This window comes from Eriocheir sinensis, chromosome 10 (assembly GCF_024679095.1).
Source record: "Eriocheir sinensis breed Jianghai 21 chromosome 10, ASM2467909v1, whole genome shotgun sequence".
Taxonomy (NCBI): domain Eukaryota; kingdom Metazoa; phylum Arthropoda; class Malacostraca; order Decapoda; family Varunidae; genus Eriocheir; species Eriocheir sinensis.
In genome coordinates, this window is record NC_066518.1 from 8278084 (window position 1) to 8304096 (window position 26013).

Consider the following 26013-nt stretch of genomic DNA (forward strand, 5'->3'; position numbering starts at 1 on the left):
CCCATCAATAAAACCAGTGTTTTTTGTGAATCTTTTTTAGTTTCATCAGGTATTGTGGTTTTAATTATATGTGGTTTTAAATTTTTTATTATGCACAGTCATTTTACTAACACCAGGATGAAAACGTCAGTTGGTAAACTCAAATCTCTATTCAAATGCTGTTACTTCAAAGTAACTGAAAACATAATTTTGGTATATATATATATATATATATATATATATATATATATATATATATATATATATATATATATATTTATATATATATATATATATTTGCCACTTCACTAAACAGCAGATAAATTGTTTAAAAAATCTCACTCTCACATCACCTTCGCTGTATGGCACTGTTCAAGCACTGGAATGGAAGACACACGCACACGTTGCATTATTTCACCACTTTAAGACTTGCACATTTTTCAAATGCGTATTATCTTAGCCTTTTCTTGGGAGTTACAAGCCAAGACCCCTTACATAGGACCCGTTTTCGCGCCAAACTTGCGCGTCCCTCACAGCGGCCTCCCTCACTCTAGCTTAGTTAAAACACAATTTTGGTCTTTCATATCTTGTTTCCAATCAAGCACTGTCCACTCCCTCCACATTCCACACCATCGCATCACCGACGCCCCTGTAACTAATGTGTGCAGCAGTAGATTACAAGGATGCAGAGGAGTTCTTTGAATCAGAAACCGACTCCTATCAGCACATTTTAAAGATTTCTGGCTTCCTTTCTTTGATGCCACACTGTGAGGGGAGAATACGATACGAACGGCTTTATTTACTCCTAAAATCACGTTAAAATGGCTTCTCAGGGTCTTTATAAGCACATAAAAATGTGATGCCGCAGCGTTTCCGCCATATTCGTCGATGCCTCCGAGGAACACGCCACAAATACTTCCAAGTTTTTGCGACTCATAGCCTTTACTGCGGGTCAGGAACGGATCCTAGCACACTCTGATACTTAAGTCCACTTGTAAGACACAATAACACAGCTGGGATAGCGTAAGTCCTCGTAAAGTAGCGTACAATCCTGGGCACTGCTGGGCAGCGGAGGCCACTTTCTCCTTTCCCGCACAGACCCGCAGACTAGTAACCGAACACGAACAATACGCGTTCTGCGGTGATCAGGAACTTTAGGTCCTGAAACGGTACCAAGAGGAACGATACCCTCATTTGATGTGTATAATACTTTTTTTCTGATGTTTTATTCACTAGATATATTATATAATCGGTCAACGTCTTTGACTTCCAGCACCTTATTATGAATATAAATGAAATAATATGAAAAACACCCCAGAATATACCAAAAATTATGCCAAATGAGGTAAGGCATAAAACTAAATTTCCAGAAGGGAAAGAGTGACTCACGATTCTAGTCATTCAAAGCTGCGAGCTGCGGTCGGGAGCAAGGTGCAAAGTGATAGTGTTGTGTACCGGTAGTGTATTACTGTAGCAGCGAGGTATAGTGTAACTAGGTATTGTAGGGGGGGCATCGTGAATGCAGTCATCACCGAAGGGGGGAGCACTGTCCTGGAAGCTGCAATGGTAATCGTCGCCTGAATAATTGCCAGGACCACTATTCTAATGGTTTTCAGTCCTAGTGACTCTATTCTCATTAATAACTCAGAATAAGTATCACTTAGGTTCTAGCACAGTAGATATTAGATGCATGCTGTCCATGTTGCATGGTGACACTGGCGTCTGTGGACTGTAAATTGTACATACGTACAGTCTGTGTATGCTAAGACGGCCATTGTTGTTCTGAGTCATCATAACAGCGCCCCTAACTCCAGGGAGCGCGATGCAGCGGCAGTATGCGGTGCGGGATATAGCCAGGAAAGAGCCCCCCCCCCCCCTCTCTCTCTCTCTCTCTCTCTCTCTCTCTCTCTCTCTCTCTCTCTCACTTACAACTGTTTTGTAGCATGCTACTGGAAAATTAGAAGAGGTCTTTCATGTTTTACTACTCTTTAACATGGCAATTAAAAAGCATGTTAGAGAAGCTGCATTTTGCCTCTTTTACAGATTGTATGAAGATCAAATGAATATATTGCTAAATCCATCTCTAAATCTATCTATAATTCCTTTTCAAACTCATATATGTATATACGGATAGAATTACTGGAATAAAAATACTGAAAAAAAAAATCTATGTGGTTTAAACCAAAAAAAACATGGTTTAAACAAAAAAAAAAAATTTAAACCAAAAAAAAAAAAAACATGGTTTTTGTTTGAAAAAAAAAAAAAAAAACATTGGTTTTTGCCAACCCTGCTAGATTCTATGGCAGAAGCTGAATGCAGTTTCCATGAGGAGATCTCAGCTCATCTTCTGGCAGTGAATGACGCCATCGAAAGTTACTTTCCAGGACTGGATGACCGCTGTACTGATGCGTGGATCTCCAGACCCTGCTCAGTGAAGGACAGTGCCATCTGTGATACTGATGTTGCTGCGAAGGTAGAATTTCTTCAAATTCGTGAGGATACTTAGTTGAAAGTCAATTTTTCTGGACAAGAGCTTCCGACATTTTGGGCGACACTGAATGACAACTATCCTCTTCTTTCGGTGCGTGCACTGATCATACTAGCCCTCGACCTATCGCTGCGAGGCTGGATTTTCATCAACGATGGCACTGAAAACGAAGGCACGCAGTAGACTTGTGACTGACAGCGACATGAGGTGTTGCCTGTTGAGCACTGCTCCTCGCTTTGATGTACTTATGGCTGCAAAACAATGACGTCAATCCTCCCACTGATTGAATAAGTAGGGTTTATTTTATGTGCATTAGTTCCATGGACTTTGAAATAGCACTTGTAGGGGATCTGTGGCATTTTTCAAGGTCTTTTATTTGTAATATTTTCTATAAATTAGGATCTTCATATAGTTTTGTTTTACCTTACCTTTGCACAAAGGTCACCATTACAAAATTTATTATAGGGGTCACGGCAATACCCTAGAGAGTCTCAGGGGGTCATACGATGAAAAAGGTTAAGAACCACTGATGTAAATTCTTATCAGTATGAGACAGACTGGTAAAGATTGTGCCCCCCCCTAACTGAAATCCTGGCTACGCCCCTGATGGTAGGTATTGGTTGTCCTGCCCACTGATTATCAAACATTACCTTCGTCTTCTTCATACTCATCATTTGACCTAATTTCAGACTCCTGTGTCTAGTTTCTCAATAATTCCTTGCAATTTTTCCTTGAATCAATTGTGAAAATAGGGTTGATAAAGTATTCACCGTCTATCTTGATTCTTATGTAGTTCCACTCTTTATTAAATACTTCTAAGCAAACCATGAATAAATTTGGCTATAATGAGTCACTTTTCCTCATACCTTTCTTAATTGGGATTTACTAGCTTTCACTTCCGAAACCTGTACCGTTCATTTTCACCTTGCCTACTGAGTACCTGTATGACTGCTGAGGTTAAAAGTTTGTAAGTTTACATACATGTGCTCAGTGAGTGTCCTGCATTTGCCCCTAGATTGTAGTTCATATGTTCAGTCCCTTATGTCTGCTCCCTTGACTAAATCAAGGCCTTTATATATTTTTTTTTAGCACTTGTCCCCTACCATTGTATCTTTTTAGTTTCCTGGTGCTACTTCTATATGTATCCTTAGCTGTATAATCACACTCTTTACTGCCTGGGGGTTGGGATGGCATGCTCCTCCCTTCTCCTTTGTTGTTTACTTGCAACAATAAACTATCAATCAATCAATCAATCATCATACAATTATAAGACTATAGAAGTTGGTATAGTTCTTGTAAATAATTTGTCACCTTTGTGTTTTTATACAATGGTGCCATTTTTCCATGTTCTATGGATTTTGAATGCAAGCATTTTCTTTATATTTCAAGTAGTTTTTAAATATGAAATCACATCAATCTTTGATTAAGACTGTTGTTACCCCATCTGCTTTCCCCCTACACATCCTTATCAAAGCTTTATTTGCCTCATCCGTGGGAACGCAGGAAACTGCCAAGTTCAGTTCCCCTCACCACCGTCCTCATGGTGTAGATTTATTTCTGCAATCCTACAAGTTTCTCCAGAGTATGCATGCCATTGCCATCTTAATCTTTTGGGGTAAACAACAAGTGTCTGCTCATGCCCAGTCATCTGTTGGTTCATGAGAAAGGAGGTGTGGCTAATATCACTTTTATAAATTGATACAGATGAAAAGGGCAGACTCCAACAAAACATTTATAAGGGTGTGAGAGAAGGAATAGGGGATGTGGGGAAGGCATGGAGGTGGTGATATGGATGTAAGGGAAGGTACTACGAGGAAAGACAGGGTAAATAGATGTAATAAAGGTTTATGGGTCCTCCTTTCTATGTTTTATGAGGCACAGCAAACACACGTCTCTCTATATGTATTCAGCCTCAACCATTTTTAAGTTCCTTCAATCTTGTCGATGTTAAATATAAATTTCCTGTTGTTAAAATGTTTAGTCAGTTCTGCCAACTCTATCTGATCCCTCCTAGTTCTGACTTTCATATATTTGCCCTTCTTTAAGAGGTATTTTTTTTCCTTTGTCAGTTTGCTGCCACTGTTCACTGGTGCCTTTCCTCCTAAACTCAGTGCTGTTTCCATTATAATCTTAGTTCATTTGTACTTGCTTCCTCTATCTCCAACCTCAATGAACAGATTAAAGAATTTGTTCTGAATTTATAAACAAGTAAATTCTTTCTTCAGCCTTCACCATGAATGCAAGAATGTTTGGTTATTCCTTATTCATCAAATTTCTCTTTGTCTGTGGCAGTGATGATGGGGAGGCAGGTGTGTTGTCGGGGAAGTGAGGCAGCATGAGGTGGTGGCGGGCAGGCGAGTGATCGAGGTAGGCCCAACTTGGACCATCTCCAACTCGGACCATTCTGAAATACCAACTCGGACCGTCATCTCAACCAACTCGGACCATTCTGAACGACCAACTCTGGCCAATTTTATTACAAACTTGAACTATCGTTTATTCCAACTCGAACTCAAGATCCAAACCTTAGATGAATCATTCGAGTCATCTTCTCACCCTCACTCATGTCCAGCCCAGGTTTCATTTCTAGACCGTAGTAATCACTAAGCTCATCATGGACATGTGTTTGGTGTGCCTAAACATAGTGCGTCCCCAACAGGTGAGATTACAGCTTTCTGTGCAGTTTTCCTGATTTATTAATATATTACAGAAGTTTAACATATAAGTGCAAATTACTGAACTCCATACAAATTGTGTTCGAGCGTCCAGCGATTTCATCACATAAACCTTTTGTATACCTTAGTCTATATTTAGTAGTACTATTCTTGAAGGCAAAGGATGCAGTACAATAAATTAAACGAAATATCAGGTAGTGATAAGTGGTCTAATTGGCTTTACTATAAATTAATTTAATAATTTGTAGAAGGCATTGCTGTGTGATGGATGCAGTTTTTGGCAACATACATGTAGAGCTTGTGAGGCTGACATTAGAAGGGAGGAGTATAGAAGAGCAGTAAGGGAGGGTCTAGAAGTAAACTGGAGGTGTGCCACATGCTCTTCTGCACAAGAAGACCATAATTGTGAAGTTCTCAATGAGCATGACTCATTGAACATCAGTGCTGACTGCTCTATTGAGGATCACCCACCTGATCAGGCACAAGCGTTGGTAGAAGATATTACGTATGAAAAGGTACTATCTTCATCTTCACAGAGGGAAGCATAAGCTTATAGACAGTCTTGGTTATTCATACACGTTTAAAAGGAAAACAAGTGTTGGTGTTCATTGGCGATGTGCAGTGCGCAATAATACTGTTAACTGTGAAATGACAATCAAGGAAGTGTACAATATGTTTATCAGAGGACCCAATGAACATTCCCACCCACCGGAATCATGCCCTGTGACCACAAGTATGGTGTCAAAGTTAATTGAAGGAAAAGCAGTTGGGGATGTGTTTTGGCTAGCATCAGAAATTGTGTAGGAAGTGATGCTTGAAAACATTGATCCAACCATGCCCACTGCTTCGCTACCTGCCCCTGTAAATTCAACAGGCAAACATAAACCGGCGAGCTAACAGACCTGTGGAGCCAGTTAACCTGACCTTTGAAATAAATGAGGAACACATACCACTTAACTTTCTTCAATATGAAATAAGTGTAGGGGACAGACGTCACTTACTATTTGCAACACAAAAACAGCTTCAGTTACTTGCTAAATCAAAAAGGTGGTATGTTGGTGGAACATTCAAAGTTGTGAGGCGGCCCTTCACACAGCTTTTTAGCATTCACACATTCATGCAATGTGATGGAAACGTAAAACAAATGTCCCTTTTATTTGCTTTAATGTCTGGTAAGAGTCGCAGAGACTACAAGAAAGTATTCAGTAAGACTAAAGAAATCCTTGGAGAGAAGAATTAAAAGTTCAAGAAGTAATACTTGATTCTGAGGCAAGTGTTTGGCAGGCTATCCCAGACATTTTCCCAGATGTGGTTATGTGTGGTTGTGCCTTTCACTGGGGAGAGGCAGTGGAGGAAAGTCCGAGAACTCGGCCTTCAGTCTGCCTACACAAACGACAATGAAACATACAAATTTTTAAGACAATTGCTTTTGTTACCATACCTGCCTGCTGAACTTAATATTATAGAAGGACAATTTTTAAGATTTTACAGAAAAGCAAATGAGTCACAACCACTATTAATCTTTTAGAGTACGTAAACACTATGTGGATGAGGTCTGAGATTTGGCCTCCCACCGCTTGGTGTGTGTTTGCAAGGAGTGTCAGAACAAATAATGATGTTGAAGGTTGGCACTATAGACTTAATTAGAAAGCATGTAAAGGCCAACTTAATTTCTATTCACTCACAACAGTACTGTATAATGAGGCAAGGCTCGTAACACTAAAAGTGCATTTATTAAATGATGGAAAGGTGTTGCGACACCAAAAAACAAAATATGCCAAGCATCATGGACAACTTGTAAAAGTTTGGGACCAATTTTCTAATGGCCATAGATCAGCTAAAAACTTAGTGAAGGCAATTTCTCATTACATTGCCGTGAATGCGTGAATGTTATTGTCTTAATGTTATGCGTAAATTTTAGTGTTTGAAAGCTTTTATACTTTTCTTTTTCAACTACTACATTTTAATTTTTAATTTCTTAACCTTGTTTTACGTTTTTGTAATTTTAGGTTTGTTAACCCGTAAACTGTTACTGGGCTATGGCGAGCTATCCTTGTGGTGCGGCAGTATTAAAAAAAAAGGTCGCGATTACAGTACAGATTATAAGGAAAGCATTCCAGTGTCTTAGAAGGATGACACTGCATCTACTTGCAAAATAAAGGTGTAGTAGGTCTTTTTGTTTTCGTATAATTGCTTTCCAAAGTTGTATTTCGGCACGAATAGAAGCTCCTCTGTCAGTGCGGGAGGGAGGGGAAGGGGATAAGGAGGGACAGGTGGGGGGACTAGTTGCCATGGAGACGGGAGAGACAGCAGCTTTGTCAACGCCAGCAACACAAGTGGCGGTGTGGTAATTCATGTCATACAAATGCGCATGCGTGTGTGTGTGTGTGTGTGTACACACACACACACAATATATATATATATATATATATATATATATATATATATATATATATATATATATATATATATATATATATATATATATATAATAAGCTTGCACAAGGTATTTTGAACTGCCACAGGGCTTCACTGTGAGACTCATGTGAATGTTATGAGATTCATCACCTCAGTGGTAAGACATTAAGTAATATGTATGAGACTGCCATATGAAAACTTACTTTACAGCACTGGGAAAAGAGGGAGAGGCTTACAGATATATCAAAACTGAACAGACTGTAGGTGAGATTAAGTGATATTTAATAAAAATATAATACATTTCAACATGAAAGATATGCAAACAAAACAATAAAATATATAGTGTTAACATATTTACTAGTCACATTTTCAAGTTATGATGAATGCTATAAATGCATAAATGTTGTGCGAGTCTGCTGAGCAATTTTCATTTTGATTTTCCATGATAGTTATTTTGGTTTAAGGTTGGTGAATACCTTGTTGCACCTCAGCTGAAGTGCCAGGTCATATATGAAGTCTCTAATATAACTATCTTTCTCTGATTTCTTGGTGTCAAACACAACAACAATGGTTATCTTGGGATCAACTCTGCACAGGAAGTAAGTGGAGCCAATCTGGAACAAAGGTGGACAAAAGGTCTGAGACTGATGTGAAGAACTGGTAAATAGGTTGCTAGGCAGACAACTGGATAAACAGACATAGATGATAGAAACAGTAATGTGAAGGACAGGCAAATAGGTTGCTAGGCAGACTACTGGATAAACAGACATAGATGGTAGAAACAGTAAAAGTCCAATCCAAAAATTCCAATACTCCACTTGTTTAACCCGTACAGTGTTTAGTACGTATATGTACGTACCTCTTAGGGAAGTGTTTAGTACGTATATATACGCATGCTCTTTTGAGGATATACGCCCTTTATTTTTGTTTGTGTATGTAACACTGTTCATTGACAGTAAAGAGGAATAATTTGACAAGTCTTTGTATTTTTAAATGGATGTTAAAGGGCCTTTCTGGACATTTGTCCACATTCCACCAAAAATCATTATATAAGAAGGTAAGTTACTTTCTTCTACGTAAATTACGGTTCAGAGTAATTGGAAATGAAAACTGATCGTTGGAAGGTTCATAGTATTATGTTGAGCTTTGAGAACTACAGTTGTAGTACACATGGTCTTTAAACGAGCGGTGTTGCCTGATGTGCATTCAACCATTTTGTTGTACTTACAATTCCTGTTTATTTTTTTAGGTTTTTGTGATGTAAAGAAGTACTTATACATTACTCACACTTTAGGGTTGTGAAGAATATAGGCTCTAAAAAATTTTAAGATAAATTTAACTTTCCTGGTATGACATCGTTAGCTCTGAGACAGAGAAAAATAAGAGGACGAACACTCAAGTGCAGCCGCGCTTCCATTCCTCACATATATATATATATATATATATATATATATATATATATATATATATATATATATATATATATATATATATATATATATATATATATATATATATATATATATATATATATATATATATATATATATATATATATATGAAAAAAGTGCAACCTGGCATGACCCCTATCTATGACAAAAGACGACACTGTACGGGTTAAGGTAGCTGACAAAAATCCCCCACCTCCCCCCAAAAATACCAAGTGCCAAATGTGGTGAACAGCACCAAGCAGAGGTAACATTAAATTTAGTCTAGACCCAGGTTCAGTAGGTGGCTATGATGAGCTACACGTACTACTTAGTGTGGAAAAATGGTGTCAAAAGGCTGCCAGACTCGGAGGTACTGTGTGCAGTCCATGCTACAAGTAAATACAGAACGAATATGGCTGACAAGGACCCTCCCTCCCTTCTTTCAATGTTGGAAGTGTGCTTGGTACTTGGACACCATCTATGATGCCAAGTTTCACCACCAACAATGATGTGAGTAGTACTGTCTTTGTAGACTAAAAAACTCGAGTAGTAAAATGAAAATGGCCGAATACACTGATGAAAAATAGTATGGGCATTATCACTTCCAAATAATCCCTCACTTTCACAGGCCTGTCTTCTTCTGCGTCCTTCTGCTGCGACAATTGCGTTTCCTTCTCACAAGGGGTTGCTTGCATGCTTGTTTAGCATAAATTGTGGGCCTGCCTGGATGTTGTGGTCCACCATTTATATGTGGTGCATTAGTTGGGCACCCCCTTACAACTCCCCCACACACTCCCTACACCCCCTTGTGCTTTCCCCACACCCCATTATACCCTTCCCACACCCCCTTACACCCTCCCTACACCCCCTTACACCCTCCCCACACCCCTTTACACCCTCCCTACACCTTATACCCTCCCAAAACCCCCTTACCATCTTAGTGAATAAGAAAAAAATAAATGCAGCTAAGACTCGTGTATATGACCCCACACCCCCTTACACCCTCCCCACATCCCCCTACACACTCCCAATTCAGAAGTGAAGGAAAGATAGTGATGATGATGATGATGATGATGATGATGAATATATTGATATATTAAACAAATAAGCTTAAGGTTGAAGTGACTAACCTGTTGGTCAAAGAAGCAGACAACACCATCAAGCAGAGCCGCCTCATTGCTGCGGTCTGTTATCCTCATCACGATGCTTGGCCACCTGTCTTGACACTTGTTCTGTGACAGGGAAGAAGAATGAATGAAAATATTTCTTAATCATCACCATACCCAATGCCTTTGCCTTCTTCATAAGAAGGGTTAGCCGAGCTTGAAGAAACATGAAAATACTTATCAAATTTCATTCACAAATCATTCAAATGAGGCTGTCCAGACCCTTATTTCTCACCTTATTTCTGGTATCATGTGAACCCTCAGAGTCCATTTGAAAAACAGGGCTGAAGCTACAGCTATTGCATTTTTCTACATCCTTGAAATTGTTTTCAAGATCAAGAAAGATACAGAACAATTTGCCAACTATGTACTTCAAAACTACTTATTTGCAGGAATATGGCCTACACATCTTTCCTTATTTCTAAAGCTCTATTTACAATACAAAATAAGTTATTAATATCTGTTGATTTTCTGTTCCTTGTCTGTTACATATATGCTGTTAGTTTTCAATCATATACACGAGTCTTAGCTGCATTTATTTTTTTCTTATTCACTAAGACTTACTTACAAGTGACACTATTTGATTTTTCCTAATCCAGAATTCCTAAACTGCCCTAGTGGTACATAGCTTTTGAAAAGAAATGCGCAAGAAATGAACTCTATTCTATATTTAAATATTTCTAATAGCTGTCTGTCTACCATTCCTGCCTTCCCATTATAGACTGACTGATGAAACACAGTAATTCAACTCATGGATATGTCACTAGCAATACAGCTATGACAATTTGTATTAAGTGAAGGGTTTAAACTTGTATAAATATGTATGCAACAACTCTATCAGGTAACAAACTCAAAGAACTTACACTCGGGTAGGAAAAGATTGCTGGATAGCTGTCTAGGCCCTTTGGTGCTGGCAGCAACTCCTGTGGGTGGTGGTAGCCAGCACCCTGGTAGTCCTCTATTCCTGCTGCCTCAAACACTAGACACACGCTCACAGCATCACTCTTTCGTTGAAAACTTTGAATCCTGAAGAGAAATAGTTTTATAATTGCTGCATCTTTACGAAAATTACCAATATACAGTATCATTCTTCCCTGGTATAGTACTAGCAACTCTAGCTGCAAATCTTCAGGCCTCATTTTAAATTTATGTTCAAGAACCTACATTACATCACCACCACTTCAAATGCCCTATCACTCACCTGTACATCCTATTTCCTTCCTTTTCACTTACATTACCCTTTCCTCAATTTACTCTTTTGTATCTGCACTGGCACACTATCATAAAACTTTCAGGCATTTTCTTTGCAAGCCCTTCTCAAACACACAGACTAAAAAAACATTTATCCACTTACTTGGAAACATAATCACAAGCCTGCCCCTGCCTGGAGATAAGAGCCTTCATCTCTGCTGGTGAGCTTTGTGCTGCCAAAGTCTCATGAAAGTACAAGGAGAACTTGGAAACAAAGGCTGCCTTTGTCTGCCACAACCATTGATACAGAACAGGGAGAGGAGACGACTTGAGAAAGCTTGACCCAAAACCATATTTTTTTGTCTGAAAGAGATTAACATGGTTCTGGAGGGTATTTGACAACTAGCACTTCAAAAACATTATTGTTTGAATGGTATACATCCGTACAAGCAATTATATATATACAGTTGTCCCTCAAATAGTACGGTTTCCAATAGTTCGGATTCGTTTTTATACGGATGGTCATGGAAGATTTTTATAAGATTTTTAAATTTCCTGCTTGTCGCACCAAGTAGCAATGGCATGAGTGGCAACACTGCTCTACCAAAACACCTGCTGAAAACACCCCAATATGTTCGAGAAAAGTGTTCACCTTGAAGAAGAATTCCGATTTAGGAGAAGTTACGTTGCTGTAAGGAGAGCATACCACGTGAATGAGAGCAGTGTTCGCTGTATCTATCATCTTGGGTTTTGGTCTTAGTTCGGGAGGTAGTTGTCCCTTTCGGTCCCAACTACAGCCTTTGAAACGGCCTACTCCTTCAGGGCCAACACCCTGAAAATCATAGTGAAAAAGAAATTCTTGCCGCAGTAACTGCCAGTGCTCCAAGAGTGGAGATAAAGGCTGTCCTTTTATTAAGCCTCATCGTTGTTATCGTAATGGCATCTCACTCGTAGCAAAATGACGTACGCTGATATTCCTGGCGATGTTTAACATGCATTACTAGCTGTCCTGACTGATGAGCTCCTTACAACAGAAGATGAAAAGGAGTCTGCAGTGGTTATGGTGGCACAGAGAGGTGAAATGCAGTGGAAACACTTATATGTGTTTGTTTTGGCCGCCATATTTGCTGATGATGTCATTACAGCACGAAGGCGCTTCAACACTCAAAGCCAGCAGACGTGCCGAGTTGGCAACTCATGCTGCCACGTCACGCGTCTGAGATCACGCGGGACGTTCCGAGAGTCCCGATTCCTTCTTTCAAATGCAGCCCAGGAGTGTTTCTATGGGGGGCACTAATTTTATATGGATTTTCGAAAAGTATGGGGATCCTGGGTCCCTAACCCCTGTACTATTTGAGGGACGACTCTCTCTCTCTCTCTCTGTGCGTGCGTGCGTGCGTGCGTGTGTGTGTGTGTGTGTGTGTATATATATATATATATATATATATATATATATATATATATATATATATATATATATATATATATATATATATATATATATATATATATATATATATATTTGGATTCTTTTTAGGAGCAGCGAGTAGCGGGCTTTTTTTTTTTATTAATGTTTACTTTTTTGTGCCCTTGAGCTGTCTCCTTTGCTGTAAAAAAAAAAATATATATATATATATATATATATATATATATATATATATATATATATATATATATATATATATATATATATATATATATATATAAAGAAAGAAAGAAAGAAAGAAAGAAAGAAAGAAAGAAAGAAAGAAAGAAAGAAAGAAAGAAAGAAAGAAAAATAATAATAATAAATAAATAAATCCCCTTCAGACTGCCCCCCAAATGCTGGAAAGTAGATATGGGTGTGAGTGTCATTTCTGGCCCCTGATAGATGATGTATGGCTATGTAGCTGTGGTTAGCATGGACAGAAGGGGGGAGGAGGAGGGAGGGTGGTGGTGGGTGAAGAATGAATGTAGTCCAACAGCATACTGCTTTTCTATTATGCACAATATGTCAAGATTGAATATATCTAAGATTTCTGTAATATGATCTCCTTTATTAAGCAGGGAATGGACATTAAGCTGACCTTGTTTCACCTGGTCCCGTGGGGTTGTTTTCAGCTTTTTGGGCATATGAAGTAATTTACTAGGCTATCATAAGAGAAAAGTCTCAGCTTGTTGACAAATGAATAGATGGCTCAGAAAGTGATATGGAATTAGCATAATTCATGCATCAAGGAGAGGTATTGCGCTGAAGTTCTGTGATTCATTTTCACCTGTCAGAAACTACATTTGCATTTAGACATGAAAGTACATGAGAAAATTACTAGCAATACACAGTGGCTTTGGTAGGTTATATTGTGGACAACATTGACAATATGAATATTAATGTTGACAATGACAAGTTTGGATAATGAAATATAAGCTAGACAGATACATATAATGACAGAAAAAAAAGTCACTTATATGAACAACTTGGGAGTAGAGATTAGCTGAGAAAATTGGAAGGATTTGTCTAGCAACAGACCATTAATGGTGCTGCACACAATGATGATGGAGGAGGAGGAGGAGCATTCCTGTACACCTGGCAGCATGACTTTGCTGTATGAAATCATTTATTCATGACACCATATACTGAATTAGCTAATGAAAGCACATTCTGAACCTGTTCTATAACTGCACTTTGTACTTGTACAAACAAAAAGGCATACCTCCTTGGGTTGGATAGCACTATGCCAGCTATTCAGTTTGGAGTGAGCATCGTGAAGGTGAATCAGAGACGGTAGGAAGCGCCAGTGTTGCATTTCTAGCTGGCTCCGCAGTAAATGTATCAATATATCACACTCATATCTTGTAAATAAAAATTATCAGCAAATTATTAATGGTATTTCATGACAAGAAAATAAATAATGATTATATCTATCTATCTATCAATATAATTTTTAACTACACCTAATATATTTCATGTAAAACAGTTCACAACCTTAGAGCATAAGAAGAACTGAACACACACTGATTTTCTTAATCATTGTTTCTCAATCCATGATGCACTACTTCTTGTGTTAGTTTGGCAGAGAGATACAAAGATTTATGTGAATACAAAGACTTACGTGAAGTTTGTTTTAATGGGAGTAAGGATTGGGTGGTGGAAGTTTCTGCTATTCTTCTGACCAATTTCTGTCACCTGAGATAACAGCTCCTCAAAGTTCATTAACCGACACATAGATGCTTCGAGCAATTTTTCATAGCTGATGTTTATGTTAAGGATGCCTTTGTATTTTGTATAGTTCAACATGCCTCAACTCCAGGCAGTAATCTTTGCACAGCCACAACTATTCCTGTTACCAATTTTATCATGATTATTGGTACATTAAAGTCTCACTATATTGAAGTACTTTATTTTTCTTAGGTATCACAATTAAAAATGTTGATTTAGTATGAAATCTATATAATGCAAACTTTTAAAGAATTAATCTACAAAAGTTTTCTAGCATAGGCTACTATGAATACTGATGTTTTGATGATTCTAGTACATATAATTAGTCCTTTCCTGCACACATATAGCAGTATCAAGTAAAAAGAAAATGATAATTGGAGGGGTTTTAAGTCCTCTTATTTTGGGGGGGTAATTTTATTCATTTATGTGTAAAGAATAATCAGAAATGCATACTAGATCCCAAGGTTCCAAGGAAAAATCAAGAACAGGTTCCTCTCAGTTTATGCAAGTAAACTGAATGGTGGTGAGTTCAAGTACTGCAAATTTTGCATAATGTAAACATGGTGCAGGTCAGGGTTGCCAACCCCTCCATAGCACTTCTCATGAAACTCCAAGCCCCAAACTGCCTAAGCAGCACAGAGAGTGCAGGAAAAACACCTCCCCTGCATTCAGCTGACACGTTAGCCACTCAGTGTTGTGCAAGGTTAAACAACAAAGTCAGCAAGCTATCCCAAGATGACGGCATTAACCAAATGCCCCACCCCAGTGGTTATGTGGGTTAGGGAGGCAGAGTTTGTAAACATAGGAAATGCAGTTATATGAGTGTAGCCAATGTCATCTCTTCTGCATCTTCTTACCTTCTATGAATACTTTGTTCAACTACGATTACTGTTTCCAACAAAGGGTCACCTGTAAGAGATGATGTGGGAATATTGTGAGGGAGCTGTTAGGTGGGACATCACTTTTATTGCACTCAGCTGATCCATGTCCTGTTCAGCTCATCTCCTTACCTGCGGGGAGTTGTGCAGCTAACAGGTCCACAGAACGCAGTTCAGTGTGGCTGTGCTGCTGTGTGGGTAGGGGAGGCAGTTTTTGTAAACAAAGGAGACATAGTTCAATGACTTTCTGCATCTTCTTGTCTTCTCCAAATGTTCTGTTCAACTAAGATTGCTGTTTCCAGTACAGAGTCACTTGTAAAAGCTGCTTTGGGAATACTGTGGGAACCCTTGTGTGGGACACCTTTTTGTTGTTGCCCTCAGCTAATCCACTCTCCAATTAGACTCACCCCTCTTCCTGAAGGGAGTTGTGCAGCTAATGGGTCCAGTGATCACAGCCTGGAATCTGGCGACCATTCTGACCTAAACTCCTACCATGAATTTTGATTTGGGTCACAATCAATCATGCAAGTAACTAAAAAAAATATTTGCCTTTTTGACATAATACTTAACCAAATTTGCTTATTTTAAACTCAAGCAGAATGAAAGGTACGTACCTGTATATGGCTAAATATTAACTGGCAAAAATAAACACTATCCAAAGGATCAAGAAGTAAATATGTTTGTGTCACTACCAACTGCACAAATAATTTTGTTGAAAGGATACAAGGCAATCATCTGCAGCCTGGCTTTGATGAAGAGCACCAGGTGGGAACAAAGGTGCCTTAGAATGCCATCACAGCAAGGGCTTCCAGGGGCACCACTGCTTGTTGGTGGAGGGTTGCCATTGGTACCCAGGCCTCTCCGTCTCTCTGAACCAAGCTCACTCAGTTCTAAGTTCAGTGATTCATAACTTGCACGGACTGAACTCTGCAATATAGGTCACTGACTCACTATGTAGATCCTTTCCTGATGCTTTCATAAATAGTAAATGTAGTGCCTAAATTATGATTTTGTATTTATCATAAATTCATAACATTCAGTTTAAATGAGAAGAGCTCTGGAATCATGGAAAGCAACTGTTTTGTTTGACTAAATAAAGTCACTAATTTCTATCAGTAGTAAGCCCTCCAATTAAAATGCATGAAAACTTAAAAGTTTGCTACTCAAGGCCAAATGACCATCTATCAATATCTCCAACGTACTGTTCCCTTTCAGGAATTTCCCTCCAGGGTGGGACTATGGCAGAAGTGTCTCCATCTCTACCTGAGCACACTCAATCCTGCTATTTCCATCATTCTTGCTCCAATACTTGTCCACCCTATTGATCCACTTCACAGATGGTCTTCCCCTGAAGCCCCCTCCCTTAATTCTTCCCCCATACACTCTCCATAAATTAATTCTCATCCTGTGTCCAAACCATCTCAGCATACCATGCTTCACCCATTTGACCACTCCATAATCCTAATGCCTGATGAATTCCTCTTATAATTAGGAGCAAGTGAGTTTATGATATCCATTGCTGGATCTCAACTTGCCATGGTGGACGTACTTCTTTCTCAAATAACAGTACAATAGTTACAATCTTTGAAGCAGGCAGATGAAATAAAACACCACACTGCACATGGCAAACAACCGACTGAAGACATTCTAGAAGCAGCAATAAAGTATGGATCAAATCATATAATAAAAGTACTGCAAGCACCCATCAGTGTTGTGATATTCATGTCAATGGCAATAAATTAGTTATGAATGATTGGTTTTCACTCAAATTTCCATAATTTAATCATGTATCATACTTATAAAATGAACATGGTTTGTTAATTCTACTTATACAAACCTCTTTTCTCAAAAAACCCTTTGCTGTTAGGAAAGAGAGGTTCATGTAGAGTTTCTCAACAGAGGCAAGCTGGGCCACACATGAGAGAAGTGATTGCCAAACTGGTGATCCACTGAACCGGCTCAAGTCACGCTCCTTGTCCTAAAATTATTTTTTTAATATTATTTCTCACGACAAATCTCCCCCCCCCCCCCCCAATATATCTATGCATATATAGTATGGACTGATTTATGACTCATGACTCAAAGGTAATATATTAAACTGTAACAATAGTGTGAAAAAAATACTACAAAATCAGCTTACTGCTTGCTCCTTTGCTTTGTCATAGCTGAATTTTGAGAAATAAACCAGAAGTCCCTGAAGGATGCTTTCTTCATTGTCTGCCATCTGCCTGGTTACTCCAGTCATATCATGAAGAACCCTGATGGAAATTAAAATGATAAACTACAAAATGTCTAAATTAGATACATAAGCCTAACACACACACACACACACACACACACACAAGAACTTTTTTTGAAAATGCAAATTGGAGCGGGCTGTACAAAGCCAAGAGTTCACAGGATAAGTGGGAGGAGTTTTTAAAGCTATACAAGGAAGTCGAAACTAGATATGTCCCCAAGGTAACCAAAAAGGATGTTGGTAAAATGGAGTGGTTTAACAAGAGATGCGATACAGCTAGAAAGGGATGGAGGAGATGAAGAAGAATCAACTCGTGGAATGATTTCAAACAAGCAAGGAATGAATATACATAGATTAAAAGAGAAGAAAAACGGAAATATGAAAAAGATATAATCGACAAGTGCAAAGACCAACCCAAACTATTCTTTAGACATGTGAACGGCAAATTAAAGAATAGAGAAACAATTGATAAACTGAAAATGGATGAAACTACATATGAGGACCCAGCAGAGATGGCAGAGATGATGAATAACAGCTTCCATAGAGTTTTCACAAAAGAAGATGAATTTGTACAACCACTGTGCCAGGAAAGAGGAAGGGTTATGTAAGAGATACAGTTAACGGTGCAGGAGGTCAAGGAAAGTTTGAACAAGCTGGATATAAGAAAGGCGACAGGGCCGGATGGAGTATCAGGGTGGATCTTGAAAGAATGTAGTGAGCAACTTGCACAGACACTGGTCTCCATAATGAGCGCCTCCCTAAGTGAAGGAAAGGTACCACAAGATTGGAAAAGGGCAAACATAGTACCAATTTTTAAGGGAGGCAAGAGAGAGGACCCATTAAATTACAGACTGGTATCACTCACTAGTGTGGTTGCGAAGATAGGCGAGAGGCTGGCTAAAAACAGATGGTCGGATTTCTTAGTAAGTGAGAAAATTATCTCGGACTGCCAGTTTGGATTCAGGAGAGGGAGATCTTGCGTCACCAACTTGTTGTGTTATTACTCAAGGGTGACAGATTTAATGCAAGAAAGAGAACGCTGGGCAGATGGAGTGTACCTGGATTTGAAAAAGGCATTTGACAAATTACCGCACTGAAAACTGATTTGGAAAATTAAAAATAGGGGTGAAGTGGGTGATGGACTGATTAAGTGGCTGGAGGACTTCCTAACTAACAGAGAAATGAGGACGATAATCAGGGACAGGGTTTCCAACTGGTGCCCTGTGATGAGTGGAGTTTTCTAAAAGCTAACACTGGCACACACTGACCAAAAATTCGTCAAGAGAGCATGGTTGGGTATTGTTTGAAAGAAAACGACATGCTTACTCAACTTCACCACAACCAAATTAAATTTGACAGCGCGCTAAGTGAAAAAATGGCTTGTCAACTATTGTCGACACCCGCGGTTTGAGCCCAGGCACCAGCCGTCGACAATAAGCCATTGACAATTGTCGACACTCGCGTTTTAAGGGTTAAGGGGGGAAAAAAAGAAGTGCAGAAAAAAGCCCACTAATCGCTGCTCCTAAAAAGATAAAAGTAAAGTGGCCAAAAGAGAGGTCAACTTCGGGTGGAGAGGTATCCTGATGCTCTCCTTTTGAAAGAGTTCAAGTCATAGGCAGGAAATACAGATGAAGGAAGGCTGTTCCAGAGTTTACCAGTGATTGGGATGAAAGAATGAAGATGCTGGTTAACTCTTGCATAAGGGATTTTGGCAGTATAGGGATGAACTACAGTAGAAAGTTCCGTGCAGCAGGGCAGCAGGACAAGGGGAGGCATGCAATTAGCAAGTTCAGAAGAGCAGTCAGCATGAAAATATTGATAGAAAATAGAAAGAGCTGCAACATGATGGTGGAATTTAAGAGATAGAAGATTGCCAGTAAGAGGGTAGTTGGTGAGATGAAGAGAGGTGTTGTTCTACAGAATGGAAATTAGAACGAAGACCACAAAGTTGCAGAAGTTGGTAACAAAAAGTTTGAAGAAGTATCAATACACCTCTTGGGTTGAGAGCCAAAAGTAGAATCTGCTCTAGGGGTATTTGTGGTCCCCCACCAGACGGGGATTCCGAGGCATTTTGTATACTAGCCATATTAAATTTTGATGAATTTTGAGGAAGTGGTGTGTGTGTAGTGTGGTGTGAAAAGCAAGAGAATCGGTCTTTAGAGAGCATGCTGAAGTACTCTCTGGTGTTAATGAGACAATAAGAAAATGGAAAGTGAGGACACAGGAAGAGTCTTTGGTGGGCTTGCAGCACCCACCTTGCTTCCTGTATATGGCTCACTGGGAGTGGTTTATGCCCGTTTCAGTAGGTGCCCTCCTACCTACTCTACTTCATTAATGCTTTAACATACAGACACACACTCTCTTGTTGCACCAAAAAGAATAGCTATGTTGGAAATGGCGGAAGTTTTTCTGGCCACGCAGTAAAGAGGAGCCCTACTTATTTGTGGTAGAGTAAAATGAGTGTGTGTGGCAGTTGTATCTAAAATTAAAAAAAACATGTGTATACAGTAGTGGTGGTAATAAAATGAGTGTGTGTGGCGGTTGTATCTAAAATTTAAAAAAACGTGTATACAGTAGTGGTGGTTTGATTTTTGTAATGAACCTTTGCCATAGTGGAGGATGGCAGCAGCAAAGTGTTTACATCTGAGGAATTTTCCAGTGATGACCTATGTACAAGTAACTCTCGATTTATGCGAGTTTGGTTAACGCGTTTTTTAAATAACGAGGGGTCCAAAATCCAAATAGATAAATGTTTAATTTACACGTTTTTTTTCACTTATACGCGATATTTTATGGAGTGGCCACCAGATGTCTCATGCAACTGGACTCACATGGTGCCGCGGCCACACAGCTGAGGTCAGTTCTTCCCGCACGGCACTTTTTTTTTTTTTTTTTCTTTTTTTTTTACAGCTAAGGAGACAAGGGCCCGCTACTCACTGCTCCCGAACAGAGGTTAAAGGAGTGTCCAAAATCAGAGGTTAATTTTGGGAGGAGAGGTGTCCTGATACCCTCCTCTTGAAAGAGTTCAAGTCGTAGGCAGGAGGAAATACAGATGAAGGAAGATTGTTCCAGAGTTTACCAGCGTGAGGGATGAAAGAGTGAAGATGCTGGTTAACTCTTGCATAAGGGGTTTGGACAGTATAGGGATGAGCATGAGTAGAAAGTCGAGTGCAGCGGGGCCACGGGAGGGGGGGAGGCATGCAGTTAGCAAGTTCAGAAGAGCAGTCAGCATGGAAATATCGATAGAAGATAGAGAGGCAACATTGCGGCGGAATTTAAGAGGTAGAAGACTATCAGTATGAGGAGGAGAGCTGATGAGACGAAGAGCCTTAGCCTCCACTCTGTCTAGAAGAGCTGTGTGAGTGGAGCCCCCCCACACGAGATGCATACTCCATACGAGGGCGGACAAGGCCCCTGTATATGGACAGCAACTGTGCAGGGGAGAAGAACTGGCGGAGACGGTACAGAACACCCAGCCTCGAGGAAACTGATTTAGTAAGAGATGAGATATGAAGTTTCCAGTTGAGATTTTGAGTTAAGGATAGACCGAGGATGTTTAGTGTTGAGGAAGGTGATAGCTGGGTGTTGTCAAAGAATAGGGGATAGTTGTTTGGAAGATTGTGTCGAGTGGATAGGTGGAGAAACTGTGTTTTTGAGGCGTTGAAGGACACCAGGTTCTTCTTGCCCCACACTGCCACGCTACTCAACAACAACAACACCCTCGCTGCTGTGCTACCACGAGGGGAAGGGCAGCCAGAGGAGGAACCACGAGAGGGAGAGGAGTCAAGAGTGATACAGTAGGCAATAAAGGTACAAACCTACCTCTTGTTTGATTTACATTGTTTTTGATTTACGAGACCTCTTCAAGGACACAATACTCGCATAAATCGAGAGTTACCTGTATAGGATAGTGTCTACCAAGACTATATCTGAGAGTATCAAGACTCTACAAGAGTCTATCACTGCCTCCATAGTCTTGTGGTTAGCATGCCTAGCTAACCACTATGTCTAGCTAGGTTCCAATCCCAGTATGGGAAGTCGGCACACACCCCACCAACTATTCATCCTCAATTTGGGGCTGGTCAATAAACAGGTAGAAATCTGGGGAAACCTGGGGAATATAAACTGTGATGATCCACATATTACACTTGCTGTGAGTCCCAGTGTAACGAGTGACAACCATTATGCTGGGCTCATGACACCAATGAGACAAAGCTGAGCAGCAAGGCCATGCACAGATATAACGTATGAACCAACTTTACGTTCACTTATGAAGACTAATACTCAGGAACTACTAAAGGTATGATGGGTCTTAGGAAGTTAAAGGCTTAGAATATATACAGCTTGCGTGGATGATTTCTGTGCCAGAGTCCACGCATCGAGACATGCAGTGCAACTGCATATCTGCCTCCCGTATCATCATTAAAATGCAAGTGACATTAATTGTGTGTCTGGCAGTTATGTACATCATTTTCTCCACTCATTGGTGTGGGGGAAGTAGGGTCCCCCTCCCTCCTTTCTCTCCTGTGGGGGTTGACAGTTTGTATGGCTTTGAACAATTTAGCCTGAAATTTCACCTACATCCTTGTGTTTCTGCCCGTTTTTGCTGGATTCCATAATGGATGGAAAACATACAGGTGGCAAAACAATGCCAGGAATATCTGATCTTTACATTGCTGGGCACAGTAATAAGGAAATTTGCAAGCTCAAAAGATTGAAGCTTAGAATAGTGCAATACTTGATCAACTGCTTTAAGGCTGGCAGAGAGGGGATGGTCACACTCATAAAGAAACAGCCAGGGAAACCCAAACAAATTTTTTTATAGAAGCAGGAATGTGTTAAGATGATAGCTTGACATCAATCCTTGCCTTAAAACCAGGAAATTGAAAGAAGGAACCTATATTCTTTTTGGTGATGTGTCGCTCCAAACAGTGCAAGAAACTTTGCAACATGACCTTGGTTGCAAGTGTTATTGCGCGTGGAAGAAGTCACTAATAAATGACCTAAGGAAGAGGAAGCTTAATTTTGCCCAGCAATGTAAAGATCAGTAATTGCTGGTATTGTTTTGCCTCCTGTAAGTTTTTCATCCGTAACACACACAAGGATGTAGGTGAAATTTCACGCTTAATTGTTCAAGGCCATATAAACTGTCAACTCCCACAGGAGGGTGGGGAAAGATGGAGACTGTCCTTCCCTCACACCAGTGAGTGGAGAAAATGATGTAAGTCACTGCCAGAGAGACGATTAATGCTTCTTGCATTTTAATGACGGTATGGGAAGCAAATATGAAGTTGCGCGGCAAATCTTGATACGCGGACTCTGGCGCAGAAATCATCCGCTTAAGATGTAACAAGACAGATGAGGAAGCCAAGGTTATAACTGATGACTATAACTACATGCACTTCTGGCCAAGACTAAGAGGTGGCAGCTGATGTTGAGTAAAAAATCAGCACAAATGAAATAAAACACATTATAAGAAGGAAAATAGAAGGCTAGGAGCTAAAGGAAAGGAGCAAGATGAACACAACTTGGAGAATGCCATTAAATTGAAGATAGGAGAAAACAAAAAAATAAACTGAAAGAGCAAAAAGATTAGAAAGAAAACTTCAGGAAGGATTAATATATAAACCTATGATAGAATTTAGAACAGCAATAGAAGGAAGGAAGGAAGGAAGGAGAAAATAGAGAGGGCAGTGCAATACAGATGGTTTCAAGAGGAAGAAAGAAACCTAAAACAACCAGCTAGCTGTCGTGAGAAAGTGAAGGATAAACATTTTACATTGCTTAAATGAGCAATTTCTAACAAAAATGTCTGAAAAGAAGGTAAGGATTCATTTTAGTACCGTGCCAGTATCTCATTACCTACCTTATGAAACATCACTATCTCTTCATATATCTTTACTACAAACCTTCAACAGTCATGGAAATGCTTTGAAAATCCAATTCAAGGAATTTTTTTTTACTCTTGAAAATAGGGGATAATGTTTACGAAAGCGCGTCGCCTCCTCTGGTGGCGGCCGCGGCGACGCTGCAGTCACCGCAGCCGCAAAATAGCTTGCAGAGGGTTTAGGGTCCTGGAGCATATTTAAACTACTCCAACCGAACTTTACGACCTACTAACGGGGGGGCTGTGACCCCCTCGACCACCCTTCCAACCAGGGGGGGCTTCCCTCCCCCCTGGAACCCCCCCACATGTATATGTGACTTATTTCAGCAAGGAGGTATTTCTCACAACACCGGCTGCAGCATTGCCGCACCCGTCGCCAGAGGAGGCGACGCTTTCGTAAACATTATTCCCTATTTTCAAGAGTAAAAAAAAAGTCCTTGAATTGGATTTTCAAAGCATTTCCAAGACTATTGAAGGTTTGTAGAAAAGAAATATGAAGAGATAGTGATGTTTCATAAGGTAGGTAATGAGATACTGGCACGGTACTAAAATGAATCTTAACCAAAAAGAAAGGTGAATAGCATAATAAGATCTATAAGAAAATAAGGGTAAGTTTGATTTTATAATGTATGCCAAGCCAATGTAATAATCCTTGACAATACAATGAGGCTTACAATCCCACATTATCCTAACACATATTCCAGCATATACTGCACACACACACACACACACACATATATATATATATATATATATATATATATATATATATATATATATATATATATATATATATATATATATATATATATATATATATATATATATATATATATATATATATATATATATATATATATATATATATATATATATATATATAATAAACAACTAAACACTGGTTACCACTGCTTTGGAAATAAAGAAGACTGGGGCCACACCCCACCAAGCTCCACGGTAACATTGTCATCACCCACCAATGCATAACATAGCACACAAACAGCCTGCTGTGAGGTGAGCGAATACTGACCTGTTTGTGCTGCTATAATTACCCATAACGATGAGGTGCTGGACGCTCCGGGAAGATAGCGAGTGATAAATGGCGCTTATCTGACTACCAAACCTTCATGCGGGGTTTTGTATGAAGTTCTCGACATAGCTACAGGATGGGTCTGTCATGTTAACTATTACACAAAAATGGATACCTCGTTACATTACTATCTGAGCTCAGCACAACAGCTCACCATAACGATGACGGAGGCGCGGCGCTGTAATAAGTTGTTAGTTGTCGTGTTTACATCGTGTTCGGCCCGGGTCGTGTTCGGCCCCAGGCAGGGGCGGCTGGCGGGCGGCATTAACCACTGTTGATGTTGTCACCACAACACACCAACACTAACAATTGCACTTGATTCACTTCCCTCCCCTGCACACTCGGCTCCCCCGTCCCCCAACTGCCAACACATATATGCGTGTTATGAACCTGAATAGGTGCCCTGCGCATCATAAATCCAGATCCAGATCCACTGTCAATCCTTTTTGGCTTGAACCACGGAGACTATCTAAAGGTAATCAGAGCAACTGCACACATATTGTATACAGTCACCAAGGAGACAACCATCAATCTAATCGTCATCGACAACGAGAACGAAGTGTTCCGATGGCTCGCTGCAATAAGGCCAAATGACTGGCAAATACTACAGTGCACAACCGAAATTTATGGAAAAGCTGCTGCATCATCGTAGAGATCGGTTTGGCGGTATTTACACATTACATGAATATATTTGTAAGAACTTCCATACTTAACGATCAGACATGAAGTCTTTCAGGCAGCCCTAGAGATTCGCAGGGTTACTTTCACTCTTCTTAATTCCCTCGTTTATCTTTGCTTGTCCCTGCTATAGGTCTCTCTCTCTCTCTCTCTCTCTCTCTCTCTCTCTCTCTCTCTCTCTCTCTCTCTCTCTATATATATATATATATATATATATATATATAAACATAGATACAAATATAATATGTACACATACTCAAAAAAACTATCGTTACACATTCAGCACGATATAAACTGACACCAGGGACGAAGCCATTGAAAACGGGCTACTCATGTTGGCATCACTGCGTGTGTTGGGTGTGGGTTCACTTGCCTGAACCAAGCAGCGGGACTCGTAAATGAAGCAGCAGAATTTGAGCTGGCACAGTAACGCTTCATGAAACACACAGGTGGAGTCTTAGTCGAAGTTAATTGATCTGTGTTCTATGTAGCTATAATATTGTAGTGTTTGGGGTGATGAAATTATGCTTTAACACTTCACACACAAGTGAAGAGTTAAAATTTCGTCCATTTAGGAAACAATATGATAAACACCTTGCGGTGATAAGTCACTCAGGATTCGATATCAGAGTGAATCCCACTGACTGATCGCCACATACGGCTCCACTGAGCCTAGGAGGTTACGTAAAACTTAACTA

At 39.7% G+C, this 26013-nt stretch overlaps 1 protein-coding gene across 6 annotated transcripts; it reads right to left on the reverse strand.

The window, feature by feature from the left end:
* Positions 1 to 1913: 1913 nt before the first annotated feature.
* Positions 1914 to 24966, reverse strand: LOC126996538 (KICSTOR subunit 2-like). 6 transcript variants are annotated; one of them, XM_050857086.1, is made up of 11 exons: positions 24578 to 24783; positions 17562 to 17679; positions 17259 to 17399; positions 16146 to 16348; positions 14437 to 14574; positions 14038 to 14176; positions 12000 to 12179; positions 11511 to 11710; positions 11020 to 11182; positions 10121 to 10222; positions 1914 to 4871 (listed from the first exon to the last, which is right to left on the reverse strand). In XM_050857086.1, the coding sequence occupies exons 1-11, from the start codon at positions 24601 to 24603 to the stop codon at positions 4728 to 4730; spliced, it is 1554 nt and encodes a 517-aa protein (XP_050713043.1). In that variant the 5' UTR covers positions 24604 to 24783; the 3' UTR covers positions 1914 to 4727. The 6 variants fall into 6 exon arrangements, with proteins under 6 accessions (XP_050713043.1, XP_050713044.1, XP_050713045.1 ...); XM_050857087.1 differs by lacking the exons at positions 1914 to 4871; positions 24578 to 24783 and adding exons at positions 6290 to 8174; positions 24792 to 24966; XM_050857088.1 differs by lacking the exon at positions 1914 to 4871 and adding an exon at positions 6290 to 8174 and having other exon boundaries at positions 24600 to 24780.
* Between the last annotated feature and the right edge of the window lie 1047 nt (positions 24967 to 26013).

Coding starts and splice junctions, on each gene's coding strand:
- LOC126996538 (XM_050857085.1), bottom strand. CDS start 24,603: ATGGGTAATTATAGCAGCACAAACAG. Junction 16,349..17,258: donor AGGGTTTTTTGAGAAAAGAG/GTTTGTATAAGT, acceptor CCTATATTGCAG/AGTTCAGTCCGTGCAAGTTA. Junction 12,180..14,037: donor GTGCTATCCAACCCAAGGAG/GTATGCCTTTTT, acceptor TATGATTTTCAG/GGTGTTGGCCCTGAAGGAGT.